The 26,389-nt window shown below is 35.2% G+C and overlaps 3 protein-coding genes across 9 annotated transcripts; 2 read left to right on the top strand and 1 right to left on the bottom strand.

Annotated features, from left to right (window-relative positions):
• The first annotated feature begins 202 nt into the window (after positions 1 to 202).
• LOC106176078 (ankyrin repeat domain-containing protein 45) lies at positions 203 to 5,614 on the top strand. 2 transcript variants are annotated; one of them, XM_087008302.1, is made up of 6 exons: positions 203 to 603; positions 1,511 to 1,678; positions 2,034 to 2,128; positions 2,494 to 2,632; positions 3,836 to 3,880; positions 5,278 to 5,614. In XM_087008302.1, the coding sequence occupies exons 1-5, from the start codon at positions 324 to 326 to the stop codon at positions 3,853 to 3,855; spliced, it is 702 nt and encodes a 233-aa protein (XP_086864428.1). In that variant the 5' UTR covers positions 203 to 323; the 3' UTR covers positions 3,856 to 3,880; positions 5,278 to 5,614. The 2 variants fall into 2 exon arrangements, with proteins under 2 accessions (XP_086864428.1, XP_086864427.1); XM_087008301.1 differs by lacking the exon at positions 3,836 to 3,880 and having other exon boundaries at positions 204 to 603.
• Positions 5,607 to 26,343, bottom strand: LOC106155919 (uncharacterized). Of its 4 annotated transcripts, none has more exons than XM_087008295.1 (19): positions 26,289 to 26,343; positions 17,421 to 17,669; positions 16,790 to 16,847; positions 16,452 to 16,578; positions 15,931 to 16,108; positions 15,362 to 15,489; positions 14,938 to 15,008; positions 14,347 to 14,539; positions 13,991 to 14,085; positions 13,510 to 13,557; positions 11,205 to 13,233; positions 10,528 to 10,972; positions 10,271 to 10,296; positions 9,406 to 9,468; positions 8,986 to 9,117; positions 8,696 to 8,778; positions 8,112 to 8,239; positions 7,659 to 7,782; positions 5,607 to 7,097 (listed from the first exon to the last, which is right to left on the bottom strand). In XM_087008295.1, exons 2-19 carry the CDS (start codon positions 17,610 to 17,612, stop codon positions 6,979 to 6,981), a joined length of 4,239 nt encoding a protein of 1,412 aa, XP_086864421.1. In that variant the 5' UTR covers positions 17,613 to 17,669; positions 26,289 to 26,343; the 3' UTR covers positions 5,607 to 6,978. The 4 variants fall into 4 exon arrangements, with proteins under 4 accessions (XP_086864421.1, XP_086864422.1, XP_086864420.1 ...); XM_087008296.1 differs by lacking the exon at positions 26,289 to 26,343 and adding an exon at positions 18,354 to 18,499; XM_087008294.1 differs by lacking the exon at positions 26,289 to 26,343 and having other exon boundaries at positions 17,421 to 17,989.
• LOC106155921 (vacuolar protein sorting-associated protein 4B-like) lies at positions 17,988 to 25,907 on the top strand. 3 transcript variants are annotated; one of them, XM_087008298.1, is made up of 6 exons: positions 18,411 to 18,552; positions 18,865 to 18,906; positions 19,959 to 20,103; positions 23,419 to 23,938; positions 24,309 to 24,834; positions 25,072 to 25,907. In XM_087008298.1, the coding sequence occupies exons 3-6, from the start codon at positions 19,972 to 19,974 to the stop codon at positions 25,367 to 25,369; spliced, it is 1,476 nt and encodes a 491-aa protein (XP_086864424.1). In that variant the 5' UTR covers positions 18,411 to 18,552; positions 18,865 to 18,906; positions 19,959 to 19,971; the 3' UTR covers positions 25,370 to 25,907. The 3 variants fall into 3 exon arrangements, with proteins under 3 accessions (XP_013386414.2, XP_086864426.1, XP_086864424.1); XM_013530960.2 differs by lacking the exons at positions 18,411 to 18,552; positions 18,865 to 18,906; positions 19,959 to 20,103 and adding an exon at positions 17,988 to 18,072; XM_087008300.1 differs by lacking the exons at positions 18,411 to 18,552; positions 18,865 to 18,906; positions 19,959 to 20,103 and adding an exon at positions 18,000 to 18,072 and having other exon boundaries at positions 23,762 to 23,938.
• Positions 26,344 to 26,389: the final 46 nt, after the last annotated feature.

Here is a 26,389-nt window from a genome sequence, read left to right as displayed (position 1 = left end):
CAAGATTTTAATGCGAAAATTTCTCCAAAGGGGCACTTGAACATACTAGCTAGTCAGTTAATGATTTAGAATGTCAACTTTTCACTAAGAATAGGAAAATAAAGTTGCTTAACATCGAAGTTTATTAGACAAATTCTTGTATAAACAGAGTTATTCTCAGTCAGAGTTCGCCCAATAACAAAGAAAGTAACATAAGCGTTTAGGCTGGCAGTGACGTCACATTGTTGTAAGTAACGACGGGAATTCCCTTGCATAGTGAAGCGAGATTTCGAGTTTAACTGCAAAAAGGCTACAATTAACCTAAGATACTTGTTCTTCCAATTATGTCGACTGCCGATCCAGGCGAAGAAACTCCTCAAGAGCCAGAATTTCCAGATGATGTTAACTTAGCTTGGCACTGTGTACTTGAAAATAACCCCACAAGATTTGCTCAGTTCTTTGAAAATGAGGAAGATCCTTACAAGGAGAAGGCACTTGAACATTTAAACCAAAGAAATGATGAGGGGAAATCTCCTTTAGATTTGTCTTCTACTTTAGGAAGGCTTGATATGACTAAAGAACTTATAACAAGAGGAGGAGAAGTAAATAGTTCGTCATGTCAAGGTACGTATAGTACATTGCACCCCCCCAAGTCTCCCCCCCCCCCATCTCCGCCATTCACACACACACACACACACACACACACACACACACACAAACACACACACACACACACACACACACACACACACTTACAAGATATGCATATTGCGGGCTCAAACCTTGCCACGCATATCTCCAGTTTGATATTAAATATACATGGGATCTGGGGAAATTGACATACATGTACTACTGGGGTAAAGTTACTTCTTATACTTGTCCAAAAATGCATAGAAAGAAGAGCCCAGCTCATAGCTCCTGGTCATACTCAGATCTGATCTTAGATTAAGTCATCACTTCCATGAAATTACTATAACCATTGTGTTATAATTTTTACAGTAACTGTTGATGCTCAGGTGTGATCCACTCACTGTGAGCAAGTGGTTTGGCGAGTGGATCAAACCTAATCTATGATGTGATTATAAAACACTTCATTCATATGTATACTTTATAATTGTGCAGCTATCTATTTAATTATTTATTTGTTTATATATTTGATGTAGATAAATGTTAAGTCTATACTAGTAATCTGATGATTGAACTTTATATGTGAAGGTGTTTATCAATAAAGAATTTAGTTTAAGAGCTTTTAGTATTTTAGGAGGATATATATATATATATATATATATATATATATATATATATATATATATATATATATATATATATATATATAACAAGGAAGTCAGTCTTGCTGTGACCATATTTAGTTGGGAACTGCATTGTTTTAGAATGGAAGAGATTCAGGGTTCAGATATAATTAATAGATAACATGCAGGCAACGCAAAACAATTCAAATTTTGTTATTCAGAATTAACTTGTTTCCATTAGATTTAACAACAGGACTTGTCAATTTTTTTTCTGGTTTTAGGTTACATTCCTCTCCACCGCGCAGCAGCCTGGGGCAGGATAGATGTCCTCAAACTGCTGGTAGACAATGGGGCCGACCTGCAGCAGAAGACTGTACACGGAGAGCGTGCCCGGGAGGTGGCGCTCAGGTACAACCATGCAGAGTGTGTGGACTACTTAGACTGGGCCGGTGAGATATATTTTGTGTGGTTTTAAAGATATTATTCAAATCTTGATTAAATGGGTGTTTTTAAATTCATTTGTTCATGAGAAGTACATGTAAAGTCTTAATTTACATAATATTATGTACTGAACACTGTTACACATTATGGTAAGTTTATTTTATTAACAGTTCACTACAGAAACCGATGTAAACTCTGGCTGCAGAAAAAAAGAAATAAATCATTTACTGACAGCTTTTTATAAATGCAGATTGAACAGTTCTGTACACGCATAAATGCGAGTTATTGTAATGAGAAATTTAGGAGTATACAGAAGCTTGGTACTAGTACTCACTTTTCACATCTCCCCCTCTCCCTTTCCAGAGGCCAAAGTTTTTCTTCAAGACACAATTAGAGCCATGCAAGAAACTCTTGCAGATCCAGAAAAGATACAAGGAAGACTTACCAAGGATGACCGGGTATAATTTAAAAAATTTTCACAATTTTATGTTTCGCTTATTTGTCTTGCATTTAATGATGAAAAAAAAAAAAAAAGACAGTTGAATTTTTCATAGCAATAGTAATGATTTGTATTGAATTGATTTTTTTTATAATGTTGATTCAACTGATGTATTGTAGTTTGTAATAGTAAAATTTACTACTATAATTGTATTAAAAAAAATTGGTCCATGAATGATTTTCAGATCAGTCGTCAATTGCTTATGTTGCAAGTAGTGTATTTTGAATTAATAATTTTATTTAGTTGACCACTGTAAATTACTATTTAGTGAACAAGAACTGTTATCTTTGCATTAGACTAAAAGATTATTTAAATACACTTCAGAATATCTGCATGAATGCCTGTAAAGAGAAGTCTGACTGGGTAGACCTTACTGTTGATGCCACCACTCAAGACTTTATTCTCAAAAAACAGGAACTTGATGAAATATTTGCTCCAATTTGGGTTAAGTTGTCAGAGCCACGTAAGTTTCATACTTCCACTTGAATTTGCTAAGATGTAAGAAATAAAATGCAGGGCTTTTTGTGTCCTGTTTGGCCTTACTGATAGAACATTAAAAAATATTCCCATATTTCATATAAGTCAGTCCTTTTTATATATATATTATATATTATATATATAAAAAAAACACTCTGCTTGTTGCTTAAGGCCGATATCAATGTAAAGGTGAATGATGTCACATGTACATCATGCATCATTGTATGTGTATTATATATATTTTGTGATCAGTGCCTGTTTAATGATTGATTGACAATGGCAGATCCAAGGGGGGGGGGATATTTTTTTTCTTTTGAGGAGGGGAAGTGTTGACGTTTGCCCTTTTGGCCTATTAGCCAAGTGCTTATTTTCCCTTTTTAGGGAAGGGATGTGAAGGGGGGGGGGAGGTGAAGGATCCCTTGGATCTGCTGAATATGCTGACTAAAGATGTGTGATGGAAGGAAATTTGATTGCTTGACATTTTATGAATTGAAGGTTATGGAAAATGTAACACTATGCTGTGCAGTCAAGTTATATTACTGTCCTTGATTTTAAAAAATATCCAAAATCATCATTTTAAATGTCATCTGATGCATCAATTAAAGCTGGATATTTGATTCCCAGCTACAAATTCTTGAATGAACCTAAATTTTGTTTAGAATCAATTTTTAGCAGAATCTTGAAGGGGGAAGACTTGACTGCAAAGAAGCTGAAACATTACAAAATTCACTTTGTGATGTTGGGTGTGGTCCTGTTGACTTCTTTCAAATAAATATTCCTGTTTTGCATGATGGTTCATTTAACTGCAGTAATACTACATACCTATCACTACTAAAGATAACAGTATATACAGGTACATTTAATTCTGGAAAAACCTTATGCTGTCTTCTAATTTCTTCTGTGAATATTTGATAATAGCTTATTTTAGTGGGTTGTAGTAACAATTGATTTGCCTCAAGTGTCTATAGTGCATTTGTTTTGAATGGCATCATCAGTGTGGAAATTTTTTCTACATATTTTAATGAATATATTTTTTGTCATACATAAATGCATGGTGGAAAGATATAAATTAACTTTAATGAACTATAATGGACTGAAGACATTGATAGGAAATTGACCAAAAAGGACACAGGGGGTTAATTTGTCCAGCAAATGTTACTCTCTCTTGACTCCTGATTTTTCTACTCAGGTCCTGTTAAAAGCAAATAGCTGCATGTGATGTAAAGTGACAGTGGTACGCATGAATGAAGTGGAACAGTCTACAACTGTTTGCATTTCTAAAAATTTAGTTCTTACAGCTTTTTTAACAAACAAGCATAGATATTTGACATCTTCAGTTTTAGTTTGTGCTATATTTTATTTTTTGTTTAGAATAAAGATGCCTGACTACATACAACATAAGCTGTTGCTATATCTTAGAATAATGATTATGCACAGTAGTTGATTTATTTTTAAAGTTCTTATAATTATAGCTTTTTAGATAGTCTTGGAGCAGCATTAACTCTTGCTTGAAATCAGCATGTAGTCAGATTCAAGTATTTTATTTAATTATGCAGTCAGAATTGATCTAACAGATACACTGTTAAATGAGAGATTGGTATAAGTTAAGTTTTGTGGTCAGGCTGCCTTGCATTATTTTTATTTTCTTTCCTTTTCTTTTACCTCTTTTTTCCCTATTGGGAGGATAAAGATGTTCTTTGCATTGTGGAAAGACTATGTTTTGTTTGACTGTGTATTTATTGGTTTGAATACAGGTATTTTAAATGTGTGCATGCACAGAGACAACTGATCTGATCCCTCCAAGAGAACTGAATTATATCATATTATACTGTTATTATAACTTAAATTTTAAAATGTTTTTTTATGTGCTGGCTTTGATAAATTGTAACAGACTACTAGTCACTGCATTTATTTCTTTAACTTTTTGCACTGACTTATTTAATGGCTTTTCACCAGCAACTTTTTTATTGCATAATTCCATTGGATTTATTGATGGTTGACCAGCATTCACTTTTACACTTTTAATTGTTTTCTGTCACCGTTTTATAGGAATAAGAACTGTAGACCAAAAGTGGGTGCAAGTAACACAAGAACAATTACAATACTGCCACACGTTTGAGATGCACACAAATATGTTTGACAAGATGATGTGACACTAGTTGCACTTTTAATAGAATTCCAGTTTTATTTGCACCCTGTTTCAAATTAAAAAAAAAAGACATTTTTTTAATAAGACACACTGACTGTAATGCTGTTTTGAATTTAAAAAAATACTAAATGACTGTTGGCAATATTTGGACTATAAGCACTTCTTTTTTTAAATGCTCTTTATTGTTTAACTTTTTTGAATACATTTTGTTTTGAATTTGGATATCTGTAAATCACAGTTGTGGCGTTTGCAGTACTGTTTTTTATATTTTAAGTCAGTAACATCTTTTTATTCAATTTTTCACCTAACTGCAATTCATTGTATATATACTGCTAAAAACCAAAATGGCCCATTTGGAGTATTTAATGTTTGTTAGGAACTAAAAGAAAATAAGCCAAAAAGGGAAACAAAAAAACTGAATCGTATTAGCTGAACATAATTAATTTTTGATTCACAGTAATTTTTGCTTTTTTTACTTGCAGCACAAGATGGCAAAAAGTGATGAAGTAGAAGGAAAGCGGAAAGTAGTGTATTGTGGGTAAAGAACAAAGTGAAAACATTCCGTCCATCAAGTGTTCACACATACCAAGGGATCAGCAGTATTTTGTATATATTAAATCTCACAAGACATTATATTTGTTATAAAACTATTTTGGAGTTATTTTTAAAGGGCCATATTGGGATGATAGAAGAATTATAATTTCAAGTACAAAGTTCTGGTGAGAATAAAGTTCAGGACTTGATCTGGGATATTACTCATCAGATTATATTTCACTTTCTTTATTTGCATGTAAATAAAACTCTTCTCAAGTTTGTAAATTATCGGCTGATTTTTATTTACTCTTTGCCATGGAAAATGTAATATAGGAAAGTTGAAAAGTAAATGTTTCATGTATAAAAAATCATTTTAAGATTTTTCTGTGCTCCCTTGCAGACTGTAGTTAAGTCACATGTAAAAGAAAATTTTCTTACAAGTTCACTACAATAATTCTGTCACTGTTTCATAATATTTCATTTGCTTAACAGTCAAGATTAAAGGTATTATGCCAAATAATCTATATTTTTGTTTTAAATAAAAAGTGCAAAACACTTCAAATAAGATTATCATAATTCACCAAAAATACCATCAGAATTAGTACGTCTCAATAAAAACAGCAAAATATTAATTTTTGCTGATGATCACAACAAAACTCAAAATTTAATGTGCGTAGTGCTTCAATTTGTGTCATGGACTGGCTAGAATGTACATGAAATAATATATGAAAAATACAAGTTTTAATTCTTTGATATCACACTGAGGTTATGTAAAATGGACGGATTATTTTGCAATTACTGTATCAATATAAGTGTATAAATCTAATCCAGGTCACTAAAGGCATTTCTGAGATTGCATTAATACTAAATGGTACCTCAAAATATTGAAATCATTCACTCATAAAATGTTACCAGCAATAGCAAGTACATCATAAATCAGTTATCACAGCATTTAAAATCTGCATAAAAAATCGACTGACTCTTAAATATACATTAAATGGAATTGACTTTTGTAAGCTTGTACAAAAAAATCCTTCAAACGGCAAAACCCACCTTTTTCCCCTCTAGGAAAATTATAAATTATGCCTCACAACCCTGTAAAAAGAAAAAATAGTTGCCCATCAGGCATACATAATAGATGTATCATCATTGTATCTAGCTGCCACATGTCCCCAAGAAATGTTCATGGCTCAATAAAACAAAAATATGCTAGAACTAGATATGCAAAACAAAGTGATTCTTATTCATGTTCTTTGCAGGACAGCATCCAGAAAGCTGCTGGACCTCACTCAAATTTGTTTTCACTGAGAGCTACCAGTCCTTGCTCAAAGCTACCAGTCCTCGCTGAAAGCTACCATGGCCCCGTATCTCGAAATAGAATCGGTTATGGAATCGAGACACTTGCGCACATGCGCAACATAGCGAACCTTTGGAGATACGGAGCCCAGTTCTCACTGAAAGATACTGGTCCTCACTGAGAGCTGCTAGACCTTAGCCTCATTCGGAATAGCCTCTATAATACTGATCTGAGTCAGTCACAAGGATAGAAATCAAGTTGTCAGTCATTCCTTTTGACTGCCAGGTCTCTGAAAAAGCTCCATTAAAATCTTGGTCCCCATTTGAAGAATTTCTGTTGATAATTATACCTGTCACCAAACCTGAGCAGAGCCCTGCATCTGGAACAGGTGCTGTTTGTAAGCTGGAGACAACATGTCACAGCTCTTTAAGCACTGGTGAAGGTTGTATTCAAACTCCAGAGGGTAGTCCTCTGAAATAAAAAACATATTTTATGTATAATATTTTCGAAGATATCTTAAAACCATAAAAGACGGAGATTTAATGTGGTCGATCTACATGTAGTCCCAAGTTTTTTGGTTGAACTGAGTGGGATGTGGAGATATTTAAATTGATCCAAAAGTATTTGCATACAGTATTAATAGCACCCTAGACACTTAAACATTGGTATTCATCTTCAAGAAAATGGTATTGACAGGCAGATCAAATGGTTTTAATGAAGTGTTTTCCTGTGCACATTGTTTTTTCACACACAATACACACACAAACCCAATTCAGAGTGATTTACCTATGGAATTCATAACACGTAAAACCTACGAAATGATATCATCTCCTAGCACTCCATCCTTGAAATACATAATACTAAATATCACCCTAAGTTCCAGATGCCCTCCATCTAATGTAATACTTTTTATAAAATCTGAATGTGAAAAAAAACTTAAGCTGAATCTGCACATTGGGGTGCAAACCCGCTTACCCTCCCAACATTTAACTCCAATGTATTAAATACATTAATAATCAGTTCCTTATTCACCTCTGGTGATCCACTTGTCTTGTGCTACATAGGTGACAGCAGGCACACAATATTGTGCCACTCCCAGGGTGCTGGGGTCTGAGCTGTTACACATCCACACTGGGACCATCACATGTTCATAGTGCTAGAAATAGAGGACAGCCATTTTACTCAATAAGTCCAAATAAAACAATTTCATTTAATAATTTCCACAAGGCTATGATTTGTTAGTAACACTAATAATTTTTTTTAATTTAAAGCTTTTGTAAAGTTAACTGGATTTGTGACCTAACGTACATATAAGTAATTAACTAAAATCATAAATCTTCAAAAAAAAAAATCACATACAGAACACAAACATGCAACTCACTTAATCATAAAATTAAAGCACTTTTCCATACAATATCTGTAATACATGCTAGTTAGAGTAACTAATAAAGGTATAAAAGATATATAATAGATCATCAGGCCTACCTCAGGATAGCCAGTACACTGGTCCAGCAAGGCCAGCTCTGACTGTGTAATAGTATACACTACACCCTCCACTGAGGAGAATGGATTGAACTCTATATTGGGAAAGCCTCCAGCTTCAATATCAGCACCTGTAATGACATATCATACATCTAAAAACATGCACATACTCAAATACTATACTGAAATATTTAAATCAATAGGTTTTCCCAAATTTGTCACTAATTTGGTTTAATAAATTAATTTAAGGTCAACAAAAATATGCCTGTGTGACAGTAGATTCTCCAATGTGCATGTGAGATGGAGCCAGAATATCAAGAGCAAGAGGGGGGCAGGATGGGGGACCTGCCCACTTAAATCACCATCCACTGGATCCACTAATGACAGACATATTCCATCAAAAATCAAGGAAAGTGTTATTCAAATTTCAAACCTTTCTTTATACCCCTCCCCAACTACTTTAAAGCAAAAACATCTTAAAACATTCTTTCACCATGTTGCTATATTTAAGGTTATGTTTGAACTTTGAAGTATTTTCTGAAAAATAACCATGTAAGAACACACCCTGGAGTTGAAAACAATTATACCTCTCTTGTTAAACTTGAGCTGGAATCCAAACAAGAGTCCCCATAGTCTTGTGCAGGCCTTTTTCCTAACATAAGTTCCAAATCTGAGAAATAAAATTATAAAAACAACTCATTATAATAATCTATTTTAGCTTTTAATGTTACATGTTAACATTGTTGGCTGCCTACGCTACTTTAAAGATTCAAATGAGTACAGGTGTCATTCATAGTGTACACAATTTACACAATTTAAATTGACAAACCTAAACAAGTTCTTCTCAAACTTTAATCTTTTATATTATAAATCATACCTGTTTGGATTCATGTCTGTGCCATAGGCGAAGTAGTACATGTGTCCCTCTGGTGGCTTGGCATTGATACGGAAACAGATGGGTGGGTATGGAGCCACAGGGGTATGGTCATCTTCCAAATTTTTATCACACCTGAATAATATTTTATAATGACAAATTCTAAAAATCACCTATCTTACATTTTATATACTTAATTTCTGATTTCCTTGGTGTCCAGGTATGCTACAAATAATAAAGAATATAATCTCTATAGAACTATAAGGGGTGTAATTTGGGCCATTTCTTTGTTTTAGTTGATCTGTTAAGTTGATATAGGGCGAAAAAGAAAAGGACAGATCTACATCCTTGGAAGATGACTCTTAGCTTAACTTTGAACTGCAAGTTGTCTAATAAGCTATTACACAGTGTGGTCAGACTTACCTAGAAGGAGCAGAGAGTGTCTTGGTTGTGGCTATCACCTTCAAGCCTGTCACATCTGGGCGGCTGAAACAAAGGAAAAGACCCATGAATTCATAAACATCGGACAATTACAGAAATGTGCTTGTCTATTATTGCAATAAAGAATGGCACAAGAAAACAAAAATAACTGTTAACTTTACTTTTTATGTCTTCTCCACATCACTGTATTCTCTGCTATATTCTCTGAGAAATGAGACAACTGGCAACCCTTTATTGGCATTCAGGAATATTGATTTCAATCCATGTCACATGGCAACATATAAGATGATAATCTGTGGTCTACCAAATTATCCAATACTGAATGAATTTGTTAGAGATTTAGTGCTAAACTTCAGCTTAAGTCAGGGATTTTGGATATGTAAACCTACATGTTCATGTATTGAGCATTTACACGAATAGCCAAAAAATTTACCCAATAAAGAGTGATCAACACAAACTGAACAGAAGCAGTATTGATGTGGCATGTCTGGTTGCTATAACGATCACATATTTTATTGGGCTAATTTGCCATAATTGCTCAAAGCATGTAATGTAAGTGGCTAAGGTTTAGTGAACCATGATTGAAGAGACTGCCTAAGAATTATTAGTATTGATTTTCTCAAATTATCTACGTAATAAAGCTGTCATTTCATGCAATGCCATACATTGGAAAAAGAAGAAAGGAAGGATACTTCAAAATTAATTTTTCAAATTCTCAAAAAATCTATTAAAAAGTTGAATCATTATAAAAATGTCAATTAACATATTTTTTAAATCCAAAAATCAAACATGACTATCTATGAGTAGCTTAATCAGGGTAGAATTCACTATATTAAGCTTTATTTACCTGTCTTCTTCAGCTGGTGTGGAAACCTGAAAACAAAAACAAGATATATGTTACAACAACTTTATGCATAAATATTCATCATATCAACCTTTAAAATATCATGGTTTTAAAAAGGATAAATGAAAAAATGTAACTCACAAATGAAGGCACGTGAATAATAGTAATAATAATAATACATACATACATACATACATACATACATACATACATACATACATACATACATACATACTGACATGAAATCTAAGTTTAAATACCTTGTTTTTTGATTCAGCATCATCTTTATCAACTACTGAATCAGCTGCACTGCCTCCTCTGCTCAGCCCTTCATAATCATCAAGCAAGCTTTGCTCCACCTCTGAGCCACACCCACTGTCACTGACATTATCACACGATTGGTTCCAAGCCAATGATTGACAGCTTTTAGGCTGATCAGATTGAGAAGCCTTCCTTTCATGGATTGAAGTCTCAGCAGACCCTTGATTTCTCATGGTCGTTTCCCTGGCAACTAAATCAATGGTGTCCATCTGCTTTTCTTGTCTTGAGGAATACAAGACTTTTTCTTCAGTAATCCCATCTTGTTTCCTGCTGCTAAGAAAAACGACTGTGTCTTCAGCACCATCATCATGTCTGTTGGAGTTGGGGACAACAAGGCTGCTGCTCATCTCAGCACAATCTGTGCCACCTGTCATGCACTTGTACCTGAAAATAGTGGCTTTACACTTAGACCTTTTATTAGAATCAGTAATGAATGACATCGTTTTACTATGTGTCACTTCACAAGAGAGAGAAAAAAATTAGCATTTTAAGTATGGACAATGAAACAAGAGAGCTGAAACAAAATCAATTTAATTGACAATTTGTACAAAAGGAAATCAAACAGAAGAACACTTGTACATTCAGTAATTATATTTCACAGTACAGAAAATTATACCTGTATGATGCCAGAAGCCTCTTGCAATCGGTAGACATCCAGAATCTCTCAGTATCTTCCCTATAGGAGGCAGCACCTCCTGAGATCACCTCAGGTGCCATTTCCTTAATAACAGAATCAATATCAAGCTTCAACATGTCTGGGTCTTCCATTCCTTCAATATCATATTCTCCCATAGAAAAGGATGACTCAATAATTCTGTTCATTTTCTCTAACCCTACACACTTTCTGTTGATATCCAACTGGACCTGTGATAGGGAATTTTCCATTTCCTCTAACGTTAATATTGTATCAACATTTTCCGACTCCGCATCCGATTCACCGCTGTCCTCATAGATCCCCAGTTCATCATCATCAAAGTCTTCCAGAATTTCATCGTGAGGAGCTTTGGCTATTTCTCCATGGTTTGACTTTAAAGTACTGTTTGGGCATATGCACATGTCAGCTTCAAGGCCACATATACCACAGGCCCCCTCATATGTCTCATGATCCATAGTGTAGGCTCTGACCAGGCCTTCATCATCAATGTTGCTGAGGTCTATATGAAGGTTAGCTCTGCTTGATTCCCTGGTGCCATGACCAGTTCTAGAGTTGGACATTGGATCAGAAACTCTTGAACTATGCAGAAATATATCTCCCTGTTTCAGATGCAAGTTCTCCTTTTTAGGTGATAGCTTCTTTTGTTGAGAATGTGTTCTGCTTCTTCTGCCTGTTTTCAGCTGCTTGTTTTCTGCTCCTGTGGGAGGCTTTGAAACTGTGGGCTTAAGACTATCAACTTTTCTTGGACTTGATTTCTGGCTTTTTGAGGTTGAAACCCACCTCTGATCTTTTTCAGGACTTCCTGGTCTATCTGGGGAAGTAAAACCAATTCGACTTCCAGGACGCTTGCCTGCTGATGAGGATGACCCAGGCCTCTGTGTTCTCCTTGGGGAAGCTCTTCCTTGATTCTGACTGGATGAATTACATTTGTTGGCACCAGCTGATAGAGGTCTTTTTCTTAAACTGTCCTTTTTCCCACTGCTAGGTCTAGATCTCACATTCATCGAAGCACTGTTTGGCCTCCTGGTGAATTTTTGATAGTGATTTTTATCAATCAAAAACTGCGAGAACTGCAGGGCCATTTCTGCATGCCCTCTTATGTAGGACTGAAACTGTTCTTGGGTTATCACATTTGGATTTTGCTTTGCTCTTTCATCAATCTTCCCACTTAGCTCTGACCCACTTTCTTTTCTTTGGTTATCAGTATTTTGTTTTTCTTTACAGTCACTGTTACCACCACCATTTGTATTAGTGCCTCCATTTACACGATCAGTAATACTGTCGTTACCACCAGAAGCAGGTGCTTGTGTCCCAGATGTGGAACTTTTACCATCATTTTGGTTACTAGGGTTATGACTTAAGTCATCATCATTATCATCATCCCCGTCTTTCTTGACACTCTCATCTACCACATCATCTTTACAACTGACTTTTCCTGAAGTTTTCTTGTCATCTGTTTCTGACTTTTCCTCCACGACTGCCACTTCCTTTAAACTTTCAATACCAGTGACTCCCTGTGAATCGGTGGTTGTCTCACTGTTTGGCACACTGTGTTCTGCTCCTGTGTTTACATCATTTTTCTGACCTTGGTCTTCTTCTTTTATTACATCTCCTTGTTCTGAAACCTTACTGTCAGATTTTTCATTACTAGACTGGGCAGTGTCACTGTGACTTAGACCTTGAGGGCTAGTGGCCTCTGACTGTTCAATAACCAGAGAGGAGGTCACTTGCTGTACAAGCATATCACCTCCAGCTTTTGTATCAGCCTCTGAGCTGAAATCCTTAAAACGGACGGTCTTGGCAGACCCTCTCCTTCCAGATTCTTCAGTGGCAGTCACTGGCCGATTGGGATCTCTGAGAATAGTTTTTGCACTTCCTACTCTAGGTTTTTGCTGGTTGGTTACTGTTACGCCAAGGACTGCTTCAGTTGGCACCTGTATGTCTTGTTCTGGGCTTTCCTTCATTTGGCGAAGATTGTTGATGTCTGATTCTAGAATTTAGAAGGAAAGTTATGTGACTACAAAATTGAAAGTTCATGTGCAGAATCAAAAGTTTTCACGGATTGTGTACAATCTCCCTCAAATTCTTAACTGTACACCACTAATATCTTTCTACAATCTGGACAAATAATAAAATCACTGTCCATGGATAAAGATAAATGCAAAATAAAAATAATAATAAAATACAATATTAATGTAATTAATTAACTGTTTTTTATAAGAGCAATTTAACAATTAGATACCACATTCACTAAGTGGTATCTTACCTTTTTCTTGTTCTGCTGTCATAAGATTTTCTTCTGACATTTCAGCACCTTAAGAAATTGAAAGCAAAGTTAAACAGATTGACATTTTTCAACAGACAGGAAACAATTGCAACAGATAAACTAATATATCTACAGCATTTAACTTAAGAACTTGCAATTAACACAAACACCCTTGTGCAAAATACCATTGGGTTTTTTATTTCATTTTCTTCCATGTGCTTCTTTTACAGACAAAAAAACTTACTTCCCTTTCAAAAGGTGTGTCCAATAATGGCACAACTTATATAAATATCCTAATACTGATAGCACTCGATGATATAATCACATATCAAATCAAGAAGTTCCCTATTAGGCAATATAGTCAACTGCATGTGGTGATAGATAAACAAGCATTTAGACTATATTGTGCTTATGTTAGACTACTTCTAAACATATCCCTAAACCAATGGTTCTTCTCTTTTGGTCATTACAAATTATTTACCTGGTATATGAGACATATCAACATTGTATCCATTTGGTGGCACCACATTCTCATCTAGTTCAACATCATAATCAACATAGTCTTCATCTTCTGGTCTAGAATTATGAAATAACATTTGAATGTTATATAAAACTCTGGCAAATTAAACCAAGCATTTTCTTTCTTTCTTTCTTTTTTTTTTTTTTTGATTGAGAAAGTATCTTCAACAGCCAATTTTTGAAAACAACATAAAAATTCACATCATGTAATCAAATCGTGAAAGTTGTATAACAACCCATGATTCTTCTCAAAATTGCTGACATCCATAAAACTACTTCTGCACCAATTTTGTCAATCAATACAAAAGAAGCCCTTACTCTTCCTCCTCAAAGTCATCATAGTCCTCCTCGAGTTCTCTCTGCCTGTCCTCAGTGTCAGATGCCTCTGAGGTGTGGTGCATGGACTCTGCTGTCCTGGGGCGTTCTCTTATGTAATCCTTGGTGAGGGAATTCAGGAGCTGTTCTCTTCTCAGAGAGGACTTACTGGGACTTGCCATGTAACAATGAGCATCTGGAAAGCAATCATGAATTTTTTTTAAAATTCATTTAAAAGCTTAAATACATCTATTACTTACAATTCAGTTTAGATAATTGATGATGTTGGGTATCCCTCTCAGGTTCTTAAGTCAGTCTACTAAGAATGAAAGTGGTACTATTATCAGTCTTGTTACAAGCATGAATATCTAATACAACTGGATGAATAAACTACATGATAGTATTATCAAAAAACTGCCTATAAGAACACTTGATCATTCAGTTGAAATAACACATTAATGAGTTTTTACAACTCAACATCAAAGTTATTTGATTTGTTATTGTTTACTTGTATTGTAATTTACTTTAGGAAACTTCTTTTTTTTAAGACTTAAAAGACTCAAGTCTGAAAAGTTTTAGGAAAAGATCCTCTACCTGCCACTATGCCCCTGCATTGTTCTATGGAAGGACCATCTAACACTACTGGCTCCAACAAAGGTTTCAACCTACAATATAACAAATTGTACATGTGAAAATATTCTTCTGGCAAAGATTTCAGTTTGTTGCAGCAAAGAAAAGACTGACACTTCCTTTTGATAAACAGCATTAATTATTAAATATTAAGAATATTTGTTGTAACTAGGTGATTGATCCATATTCTTTATACTTTCAGGCACAATTCACAAATAAAAACAAACTTAAACTTTGAAAATTGTGGATGAATGTTACAAAATACCAAAAGGTTTTCTGTAGCTCTGTTGATTATCAATACAATTAATTCACCTGTGTTATGTATAAATCTACCTGAACAGATGACCTAACATTAAGTTCATTACTCAAATTGACAATTGTGTCTTACTTTCCCTTCCTCAGTCTTCCAAAGTGCTTGATCTCCTGTTTGACAGGTTGCTGTGCCAGGACTCGGCTCACATGGTAAGTTGCTAAAGCTGTCTTCTCCTTGAGATCTTGTCCAGGAGCTACATTGCTCTATATGGTTTAATAAGACAGAAAATAGTACAATATACTTTAAGGGGATGAGACTATTATATTTTTCTTCTATTTCATTCATGTCAATTTTGTTGAATTCTTTTAAATAAATGGGGATGGGAGGGGAGACTACCTGTCATTTACCAAATTTGAGCTACATCAACTAAATTGTAAATTATATAATAATTATGTCGCGTCTTGAAAATTGACAAGTATGTTTAAGAAATATATCATTCTATCATGGGCCCTAAAAGTTTTTATTAGTAACATTTGTTGCCTTAACTTCTAAAACATAATTCACAAGATATGTAATATAAGTACCAATGTAAATGTTCATTTTTATTACAATGATCAGTATAATCCATTCAATACACTAAATGAGAGCAGCAACAACAGTAAAACTATAATTATGTTTATCAAAGTACATCACCAAAAACTCACCACTTCTAATTCAATAGTATTTGCATTCTGCTTGAAGGGAGATTTGATGTGTTTGTTGGCTTTAGGGTGCACTGTAACCACAGGGGACTTGTGGAAGGGCACTGCATTAGGAAACTTAATGAAATCTCCAGCCACACTTCCATAGGCTGCTGCCCTGGATTGCCTGGACGGTACTCGTCTATAACAGATCAGACAATGTAATTACTAGTAAGTGATAAACTTTTCTAAATAGGAGCTACTTGTAAAGTATATAAAATTTTGATGTATATACATGTAGAAATTTCTAAGAAAATAAATCTTGGGTAAAAATCAAATATCAAATAAAAACAGACAAATAATAATTAGTAAAAAAAAAAAAGAAGAAGAAGAGGAAGAGCAGGACCAACAAGAGCAATCTGCAAATATGCACAGTAAGAGCTTTTCAACATTATTAACAAATATTACAATAAAATTCATATTCTAAATATTCACAATCAATAGTTTTTAAAAGTAACAACAAGAGCCTCAATTTTGTGTTTTACCTGGTGGATGCTGCAGAAGTCACTCTTCCTGTCTGAGAGGCTCTAGTGGCTCGAGTTGTCGTTGACCCAGGACGACTTAGAGGGACATTTAACCTGTTACTTTTCTGTCTAAGCTGGGATGGCTCTGCTGAATTAAATGTCATATTAGTCTCAGGGTTCGCACTTTCTTATTATCAGGTTTTTTACCTCAGATTTAACAATCTATCACTACTAACTAAGCATTCTGTAGACAGGTATTTCAATTGATTGTACACAATTAGTCAGTTTAAAATCTATTAAATATAACAGCACCAGTGTAAAAAAAATACAACTAATCAATAAAATACCAATACAAGTACCTGCTTCTGCAGCTTGTTTCTCTGGTGGAAGAAGGTTGATTCCAAGGAAAGGGGAATTCTGAAAATCAAATAAATCCCATATAACATTTCCTGATTTATACACAGGTAAATAGCATGGATCCTGTTGTTTATACCAAAGTGTTATATCAGTACCAGGTGCTAGTAACCTTTCAAAACATGACTAGATATTATAGCTGTAGTTTCACTCTCCAGTATTTGTGCACCTTTTTATGTTGCAATTAGAATTTATATCTTTTGTAAAGACAGGTCGCAGAAAAGCAAAATATCACATTGGCAAACATGAGTGTATGGGAGACATACACCCCATTTCCATAGATTAGATCGACCTACTTTAGATCGACCTAACTCCCTGGGGGGTCCACGCTAAATAGCTGTCAGCCGGGCGGACACGAAAGTTAATTATCCCCTTACAGCTTGTAGTAGGCGGGACGGACATTTAAGTCGGATTATCTGAAAGTAATCTAGTGAGACTCCCCGCGGGGATAGATCGATCTAAAATCTATGGGAATAGAGCCATATACTAGTAAGCTGCACTGTTGACGGGCTTAATTACTTGTACACAGTTCCAATACAAGCGATGTCACATACCACTAACACAAGTATAAATTACCTCGTGTGGCTTTATGGGCCGTGCCCTATCTGCCTTTGGTTTAGGGAGTGGGTCTATGTGGCCGAGGATGGGTGCACTTCTTGATTTCTTCTGTCTTGATATCTTCGTCTTCTTCTCAAACCCTTGAAGTTGCTGTTCCAAAAAAGTCGACAATTTGGCTGCAAGGTGCGCAGCATCTTTATCCGCATCCATTTTGAAATTAAGTAAAAAATGCCTCAGCTCCTAAACACTTCACGCACCTTTCACCTTCTGTAACATGAATTTATGGACCCATAGTTGGTGAGGGCAATTAAAGTTCTTTGATACATCGGCAACTTTGAACGGTGGCAACCATATTGTTTACAGTTCAAATAACGCCTGGAGCTTGTTCTCTCCGCATTAAAATAGTTCCCACTATTAGCACATTTTCGTAATAAGAAAGTTAAAACTTACACTAGTTATCTTAAGAGACACCAAACATGCATATAAAATGTTTCAAGTGGACAACTGGAGTGCAAAGTTTCAAATAAACTCAAATACAAATCATTTGCTAAAAGATAACAATGCACATATAGCCTCGATATCACATTTTGGAAAATGGCGGCTTCCATGAAGATTGAAAATTCGTCTGCAAGTGCAAATTAGGAAATTTTCTGCCGAATCAAGACTTTCGGTGGGTTATTCCTAGTTCAAACATATTTTATTTATTTGTTATACAAAAATATGTAGAAAATTTTAGTATTTTTATTAAAAGGTATCCTGTTCAGGATTTCTGGCACATTTGCTGGTGCGTGCTACAGCATTTAGTATCCGGTCCTATTAAACATAGAAATGGATAGAAATGGAGCGAAATGAGCCGAAGTGGACCGAAATGGACCAATATAGATCTCCTGTTAAGCAAAGTAAACCCCCTTGAGATCGTATTTGGGTTCTAGATCATAAAAATAATCTTACATTTGCACCAGAAAGGTGATATGCTGAACTTTCTAGAGATACATCGTCGGAGGCTGTAATTAGGTCAAGGTCGCCAGTTTCGGGGTGGACTCCAAATCGAGGCTGGTGTTGGGAGCCCACGTGCTCCATATACTTTCACAGCGAAATTTTCAGGCTCCCTTCCTATGGTGTTTTTAGGGGTAAAATTATTGGAATATAGGTAAGTTTTGCTGTTGAGTGTATTGGGAGTAAGTGTAATTTTCTGTGCATTTATTGATATATTATATTTCCTATAATTTAATTTATTTTATTTTTCATAAGTAATAATATAGTATTTTGAGAATAACATGAATATTTAATTCTGAATTCTTTAGTTATTAACAGAGATTGCAGTTTCAACTTAGCACCTAAGACTGCAACATCGGTTAGTTGCTAAATGTAAGTTCCAGTATAACACAGTCACTTATACCTTATTCTCATTCCGTGTATCAAATTATAAAATACTAGTCAACATATTGAAGTTTTGTTTCAGCATGTAGGGGGAAAACACAAATTTGTACCAGTTGCATTATTGGTATGTATAACACCATGAAGTTGGATTCCACAAACAAACTCTTAATGGATTTGTTATATCAATATCTTGTGTATCTTAATCATTGCTTACCTGTTTTTGTTTTTCTTTTTTAAATAATTTTGCTTAAACTTTTCTAGTAAATGAACCGGGTTTTTTTTTTTTTTTTTTTTTTTTTTTTTTTTTTTTTTTTTTTTTTTTAATCAACAGTAGGCCTTATTACTGGCTACAAAATAAACAAAGAACCTTTTCTTTGTTGGAATTGTAAAAATAAAACAAATTAAAATGTCAACAATTTTTAGACATATAAATGGAAATCACAATTTGTGATTTGGTGGATTTATGAATGTTAGGAATTGGTAACTACCATATGAATCGTGTTAACGCAATGAAATGTGCCAGAATGAGAAGAAAAAAAAACTGCATATACTCAAGATAAAGCTGGTTTTCTCAATTTGAGTTGAAATGTCATTTTTTTTTTGGTCATATTATAAGTATAACGTAATGCTTACCTGGATAATCATCACCAATTTTTAATTATCTACTGTATGTAACATCAGGGTGGTTTTCCACCTCAACCTGTATTTTAGTAAGATTGATTACTCCTGTAAAAAAACAGTTTGCAGTACATGTTCTGTACATATAGCCTTTTGAAATATGCCTTCAACAACATGCTGTTAATATAAACCCCTTCATTAGAAGCGGTATACCTAACGTCTTTTTTTTTTTGGGGGGGGGGGGGGATTTTTGTGTTTTAAGCAACTTGCATTTGTATTGTAACGGTCAGATTTTGCACAAATTTGAGCTGTACATTAGGCAGATTTTTTAAAATTACTTGTTTCTCAAACAATTTTTATTTTGAGAGGGCAGGAAATCCTATAACATGAATTTGGGTCACTTTTCCAAACATTCTGGACAAGGTTAACAGCAATTTAAATTATTTAAGTGAAGTGAATATATATGCCTCGTTGACAGATGCATCAAAATGATGAACTTGTACAAATTTGTGAGAATACTTTTCGTGCAGTGGGTTTATATATTCTTATCTTTTCTAGGTTGTGTGTTCCAATGACTGAAGATTTGTTTAGTGCTTGGAGTAAGGAGGATACCAACTTCATCTGCAATCGCTGTGCCTTTACAGTAGATTTAGTCTACGATTTTGAAGCTGCTTGCAGGCGATTGAGAAACAATCCTACCCAGGTACTGTGTTCAAGTTCTATAACCTCTGCCTGCTTTAATGCTTATTTTCTGGTTTTCGACAAGTACACATTACTACCGTGTGTACAGTGCAAAACCTTACTAATCCCAAGATATTTTGGAGCACTTTCCTACCGACCAGGGTCTTTTTCAACCCCATGGCAATATTAATGAAACACCAAAATTAATTGGTATGATACTGTATTCCACTAAATAATTTTAGAACAAAAAGTTTTATATTTTTTCTAAAGATAATGTTCTAATATATATATATATATATATATATATATATATATATATATATATATATATATATATATATATATATATTTCCTGAAAGCAGATAGAAAATGTGACTAATTTATGACCAAACTGGATTCAATTCATCATAACATTGTCATTTATGTCTGGTATTTCTGTTCTACTTTCTTAGGATGCTGTAGCATCAGAGCAGCTGCTGCTAACAACATATCAAGTTTCACTTCCAATGAGATCACAACCCAACCTGGCTGAGGAAGACCCAGTGTCATTAAAAGTATTGAGGCTGTTTCATCCAATAGTGCTCAATACCCATAAGCCTCTAAAGGTGGGCACTGATGGAAACTGCCTATACAGGGCACTATCCCTTGGATTATACGGCACAGAGAACCACCACCTGCACCCTCAGCTCCTGACAGCCATGGAGATAATCACCCACCAAGATGACTACGACATTGAATCCCATCACTACAAAGGCTACCTATGTGGCACTGTTGCAGATGTCTTCAACAACGAGGTATATGCGGCCTACAGTCCAGTGGTCTGGGATGACACACATCTATGCTGCAAGTGCAGCACTGAAGGTGGCCCTCAGGTATTTATACATTCACCCCTTCGCAAATTAAGTGTTATTTGCTTAACGTTTAATTGTAAGTTCATATTTTAAAAGTAGTATAACTTTGAGATAATTGATATGAATCCCTGCCATTTAATTTGAGCTTAATCTCATTGGATTAATTTGGGTTTAAATTAAAGAAATAACCTATTTTGTGCATCATTATTGTCTTTTTTTTTTCTTTGTCAAAACTTGATGTGTGTGCATTATTTTTTATTATAATTTAAAAAAATACAGAAACAGTCTTTTTTATACATTTCAATTTGTTATCTGCACAATTATCTACTTTTGGAAGTCTATGAGAAATCTATGCATTTCCAGCTGAATTTACATTCAATTATATTACATTTCAAATTGAATTGAAATAATTTTACATTAAAAGTTTTCTAAATTTTTCCTAATTTCTTTTATCAGGTCCTATTGTCCCCCAGTGCTCAATGAGAATTTCTTAACAACACCTTTGTCCAGAAAAAGTTACGGGCCAAGGAATTCAACAGTCTTCCAGTCCAGAAGTCTCCATCATGTGGACATGTGTGGGTGTGCCCCAAGCGGTTAACACATTTCGCCCAGACCATTTCTGCACACTTGTGGAATCGACTCAGGAGCCAGCAATAATTATAGATCTGAATGACAGCATCACTGAGAGTGAACTGCTATACTTGAATGACAGTGACCACATATCTGCACATGCAGCCAGAACCTAACCAGTCTACGAGGAACAGCAGGGTCCTCATTAGTGACCACAGATCTAAAGAACTGGAGGGTATTACACCCGATCTCCATTCTGAATGCAGTGATCTCAAGGACAGTAACCCCAACCAGTCCTCGAATGATAATGCAGTAGGTGGGACACCATTACGCAACAAGAGGTTTTTGCCAATGGATGAGGTAATTTTACTGCACTCCGAATCCTCTCCATCAATTACTGAGATCCCCCCGGGCAAAAAAGAAAATGTGATGTTTCTTATTAATAATCATCAGAATGCTATTTGTATTCAAGCAGGACTTAAGCAGGACTTATCGGATGACTGTGGGGCATGGAATCCAAGTCCCTCTCCACTTACAAGAATGGCGTACACAGAGGGCAAGTGGAAGCAAGTCATACTAAAGAATGGCATGTACCATACAGAAAAGCAAGTTAGGCGTAAAAGAAACTTGATACTTCTAGAACCTCAACCAGATCATGTTATTACTCTTCAAAGAAACTATAGAACTCTAAAAAAAGACCCAAACTACAAGAGGAGAGTTAGCGTCCTACAGGAAAAACCAGATCGGTTACTAGTGGAGTATGTAGGAACTTACCCAGGCCTAGCACCACATGGCAATAGTAGACACCCTAATGCCCAGCCATACTTACAAACAAAACCTGCAGTACTTGAAGAGATTGCCTCAAAAGCAAGCAACACCAAGCCTAGGGAAATCTATGAAAGTATGCTGAGAGGGGAAAAGGAGGCAAGGAGACCGGCAAACCTCCAACAAGTGCAAAGCAAGGTTCATCGTGTCAAAAAGGAAAATGCAGGCCCCACCAACAGTACCGGAGGTCCAAATTTGGCAGAAAATATTACCCATCTACATGGAGAAATGCACCACCACCCATTCCTGAAGAAAATAATCCACGAGAAAAACAAGTGCCCCACATTTATCATGTTTACTGATAAACAAATGGCTGATATTAAAAGTTTTTGCTGTAGCGGACAAGCAGTGCATGGGACCGTGTTGGGTATAGATAAGACTTTCAATCTGGGACAGTTACACATGACCCTCACCGTCTTCAAGAGCTTGGCCCTTGTAAGGCGGTCCTCAGAGACCCATCCATTATTTTTAGGTCCAGTTATGGTACATGGCTCATCTGATTGTACATGTAGCATGAACCGATAAGACCAAAAACTAAAACAAAGTATCCTCCCATCCTGATGATTATTTGGTTTTGAACTTTTCAACATGTTTTCAAAATAAATTACTTTGAGTATTGCCTCTGGTTAGCGTTGCTAATTTTTCAATTGTTTGCCAGAAACTTTAGGCCCATCTAAATGTAACGAGATCCGCGGGGCCATCAAAATGACGATAATTTGTAGTTATCTCATTGGTAAAGTTAAATTTAAAAAATAGTAAGTTAATACATTTTTTCAAACAATTTATTTAAATCGATCAAAGTCCCCACATAAATTATGTTCATCAACATGAACAGATAAATGAATAAAAAAATTAAAAAATTTTCCTACTCACAAGTCATTGCTCGACTCGTCCCTGCTCATGGATTCAATTGTTTTTGCCATTTAATGATCAAAAATGATTTGAGTTCTAAATGTTTCCTGTAATGTTTTGGTTGCTTGTGCATTTCAGAAGAAAATGTCCAGTACTGTTATTTGAGGGTTTTACTGTTTTTATGGCCTGAATTGGGAAAAGATAAATACATTTAATCATTTACACTTTTTTGTTTGCAGGACAGTACTTGTAAATTAACAGTAGTAAGGCAAAGTTCTCAAATGGCAGAGAACATGGACCCATTGACATTGTATCAAGCAGCTTCAGAATATTTAGAAATAGCTGCAATGGAAAGTCAGAAGCAAGCAAATGTGGACATTGGTTTAATGCAAACAAACATCTCTCTTGCTCATGATCTAATCTGCCAAATTCATTCTGTAGAAACTGACCCTCTTATCATAGGTGCTTTGAACCAACTTTCAACAGTTCTGTTGTATCAGCAGGAGACCTTACTTATTAAGATAAGACAGTTAGATCGACAGGCTGGAAGTTCAAGTTCTAACGATTCTATGGAATTAATAGGTGTACAGAAAAATGACCAAGGTGATATGCAGAAAAAGGCTCGGCGCCAAGCCATAGAAGAAACAATTGCACTGAAGGGGCAGTTTTGTTTCAATGATGTGGCAGGTTTGGAGGAGGCCAAGCAGGCTTTGAGAGAAGCTATTATTATGCCTGTGCAGTTTCCACAGCTTTTTACAGGTAAATTAATGTTTTTTCCCCATAATTATTGCTTTATAAAGATATATTTTATTCGTTAGCACTCTTAAAAGAAGAAATGAATATAACCAATTTCTACATTTATAATTATATCAGAAAACAGGAAGTTAAAGGCATGATGCGCATTGTTTCATTCAAATATTTTGCTTTTAATTAATATAATTTAGTTTTTAAATAATTTATTAGTAACTGATTTACAGTAAATTTTTCTATGTCAAATTTTAAAATAATTTTGACGGTTTGCCACTACTCAAATAGCCATAATACTACATGTACCTCGGTACCTGTATACCAGTATTTCAAATCCTTGATCATGTTTTTCTGAAATTTTTGAATGGGTTTGACATTGTAGGTGGGCGTAAACCTTGGCAAAGAATCCTGCTGTATGGTCCTCCAGGCACTGGCAAAAGTAGACTAGCACAGGCAGTGTCATCAGAAATCAGGTCTAACTTCTACAGTGTCTCAAGCTCGGATCTCATTTCAAGTTGGGTTGGAGAGAGTGAAAAGTTGATCAAAGAACTGTTTCAGCATGCTACAAGCCAGGAAGGAAGATCAGTAGTGTTTATTGATGAAATTGACAGCGTGTGTCGCAAGAGGAGCTCACACGAGGAAGAGCACACGCGTAGAGTGAAAACTGAACTTTTGAAGCAGATGGAGGGAGCTGACAGCTCAGGAAGTTCTGATAGAATATTCCTTCTGTGTGCAACAAACTGTCCCTGGGAGCTGGATCCTGCTTTCCTGAGGAGATTTCAGAAACGCATCTACATCCCCCTTCCTGATTTAGAGGCCAGGCATGCACTTATGAGGTTGCACTGTCAAGGCAATGATGTGCAGCTGTCTGATGAGGACTGGCTCCTTTTGGCACAGAAAACTGAAGGGTAAAACCTTAAAATGATATTTATATTTGGGATCTTTAGAGAGTTGGGTATAGTGTTGTTCTTGGCCGCCAACCCTATTATAACTTTAACAGAAAATACTTGGGGCCTGAAAAACATTTGAAACTTAAGTTTGTTAAGTGTTTTTCATAAATGAATAGTACCAGTATGTGACATTGATAGGAGCAGAAAAGAAAATTACCTGTAAAGTTATTCCAGCACTTTATCTACTTATTACAGGTTTTCTGGTAGTGATCTTGCTACTCTGGTGAATGCAGCATTGTTTGAGCCAGTGAGAGATTTACAAGGCACAGACTCTTGGATACAAACTCCTGATGGGTTATTTATACCATGTCACAGTGACAATCCCCTTTCAATAACAGCAAATATAAATGAACTGCCACCTGAGAGGGTTCAGGTGAGGGGTGTATGTGTGCAGGATTTCCTCAAGTCTCTGGTGAGTAATAGGAAAACAGTAATGCAAGAGGAGTTGATCAGATTTGCACAGTTTACAAATTCCTTTGGGCAGCATGGATGACTAGATTTTGCTTCAAGAACTGGTGGTTACCAGCCCTCCCCTGTGTGTATATGGAAGTAAATTTCCATCTTTTTTTACACAGAACTAGATTTGCATTGACATATTATGTTTGAGGGTATTTTTATATAAGGTATGTTTTTTTTTTCCTAATATTTGATACTTTGAATATTGTTTAGACAGATATAAGACGACATACTTTTTAATTTCATTTGAGGGGTATTGGATGTAGTTCCTTTACACATAATAGATTTTTGACATTACATTTGCACCAGTAGATAATGCAATTCATCATCGATGAAGGAGATTATCTTTTTTAATTTGATTAGAATTCTATAAAGGTTAAGTATATTGAAATAAGAGTACTAGTATCTGTATTTAGCTTGTATCCATTGATATTAATCTCGACAAATGATGAACTGTGAATTTTGTTATATGTTATGAGTTATACTGTACTATAGATTGGATGCAAAAATTAATGCATTAAAATGTCTTAAATTCACGTATGCCACAAATAAAGTAAATCACATTTTAAAATTCACCATATATTTCTATAAATACTTAACAGGGTTACATAGGTCTTAGGCGGAATGTGGTCTTTCCGCTTGGACGTGTGCCGAGACATCTTAGGGTACCTCAGACACATAAATTATCCATGGCCAAAACCTACAATGGTGGAAGGCCTAAATAACAGCCTGAGATCAGGTGATCCCTACAATTGTTTTTGCAATTGTGTGTTTTATTAGTAAGTTGTGCAACCTAAAAAATCCCTAATGCTGTTGCCATGGAACTGTGGAAGTCTTCTCCAGTTTCGTTAGAAGAAGTTAATACAACTACTTGTATAGGGTTTTATGTTTGGCAGAACTGAATTGATTAGATTTTTTCAATTCACCTAAACATTCCAAGAAAATTTTTTAGTAACCTTAATTTGTTGATGTGCCCTTTGTTAGTCTATGTCGCATTGGAGGCACTCATCATCTTCTATGTCCTGTAAAAAGAAATAAAAATCAGATTTTTTCAATT

This window comes from Lingula anatina, chromosome 3 (genome assembly GCF_051362555.1).
Source record: "Lingula anatina isolate TDL-2025a chromosome 3, LinAna3.0, whole genome shotgun sequence".
NCBI lineage: Eukaryota > Metazoa > Brachiopoda > Lingulata > Lingulida > Lingulidae > Lingula > Lingula anatina.
Note: the sequence above shows the minus strand (reverse complement) of the source record. Positions and strands in the feature narration are given on the sequence as shown.

What these genes read in the sequence shown, in the direction of transcription:
- LOC106176078 (XM_087008302.1), top strand. Translation starts at nt 324, where the DNA reads ATGTCGACTGCCGATCCAGGCGAAGAAACTCCTCAAGAGCCAGAATTT. An exon ending in AAATAGTTCGTCATGTCAAG is followed by an intron (nt 604 to 1,510) that starts GTACGTATAGTA and finishes TTCTGGTTTTAG; the next exon opens with GTTACATTCCTCTCCACCGC. An exon ending in GACTTACCAAGGATGACCGG is followed by an intron (nt 2,129 to 2,493) that starts GTATAATTTAAA and finishes AATACACTTCAG; the next exon opens with AATATCTGCATGAATGCCTG.
- LOC106155919 (XM_087008295.1), bottom strand. Translation starts at nt 17,612, where the DNA reads ATGGATGCGGATAAAGATGCTGCGCACCTTGCAGCCAAATTGTCGACT. An exon ending in ACTTCTGCAGCATCCACCAG is followed by an intron (nt 16,109 to 16,451) that starts GTAAAACACAAA and finishes GATCTGTTATAG; the next exon opens with ACGAGTACCGTCCAGGCAAT. An exon ending in GACAGCAGAACAAGAAAAAG is followed by an intron (nt 13,234 to 13,509) that starts GTAAGATACCAC and finishes TCTAAATTCTAG; the next exon opens with AATCAGACATCAACAATCTT.
- LOC106155921 (XM_087008298.1), top strand. Translation starts at nt 19,972, where the DNA reads ATGACTGAAGATTTGTTTAGTGCTTGGAGTAAGGAGGATACCAACTTC. An exon ending in GTTTCCACAGCTTTTTACAG is followed by an intron (nt 23,939 to 24,308) that starts GTAAATTAATGT and finishes TTGACATTGTAG; the next exon opens with GTGGGCGTAAACCTTGGCAA. An exon ending in TTGGCACAGAAAACTGAAGG is followed by an intron (nt 24,835 to 25,071) that starts GTAAAACCTTAA and finishes TACTTATTACAG; the next exon opens with GTTTTCTGGTAGTGATCTTG.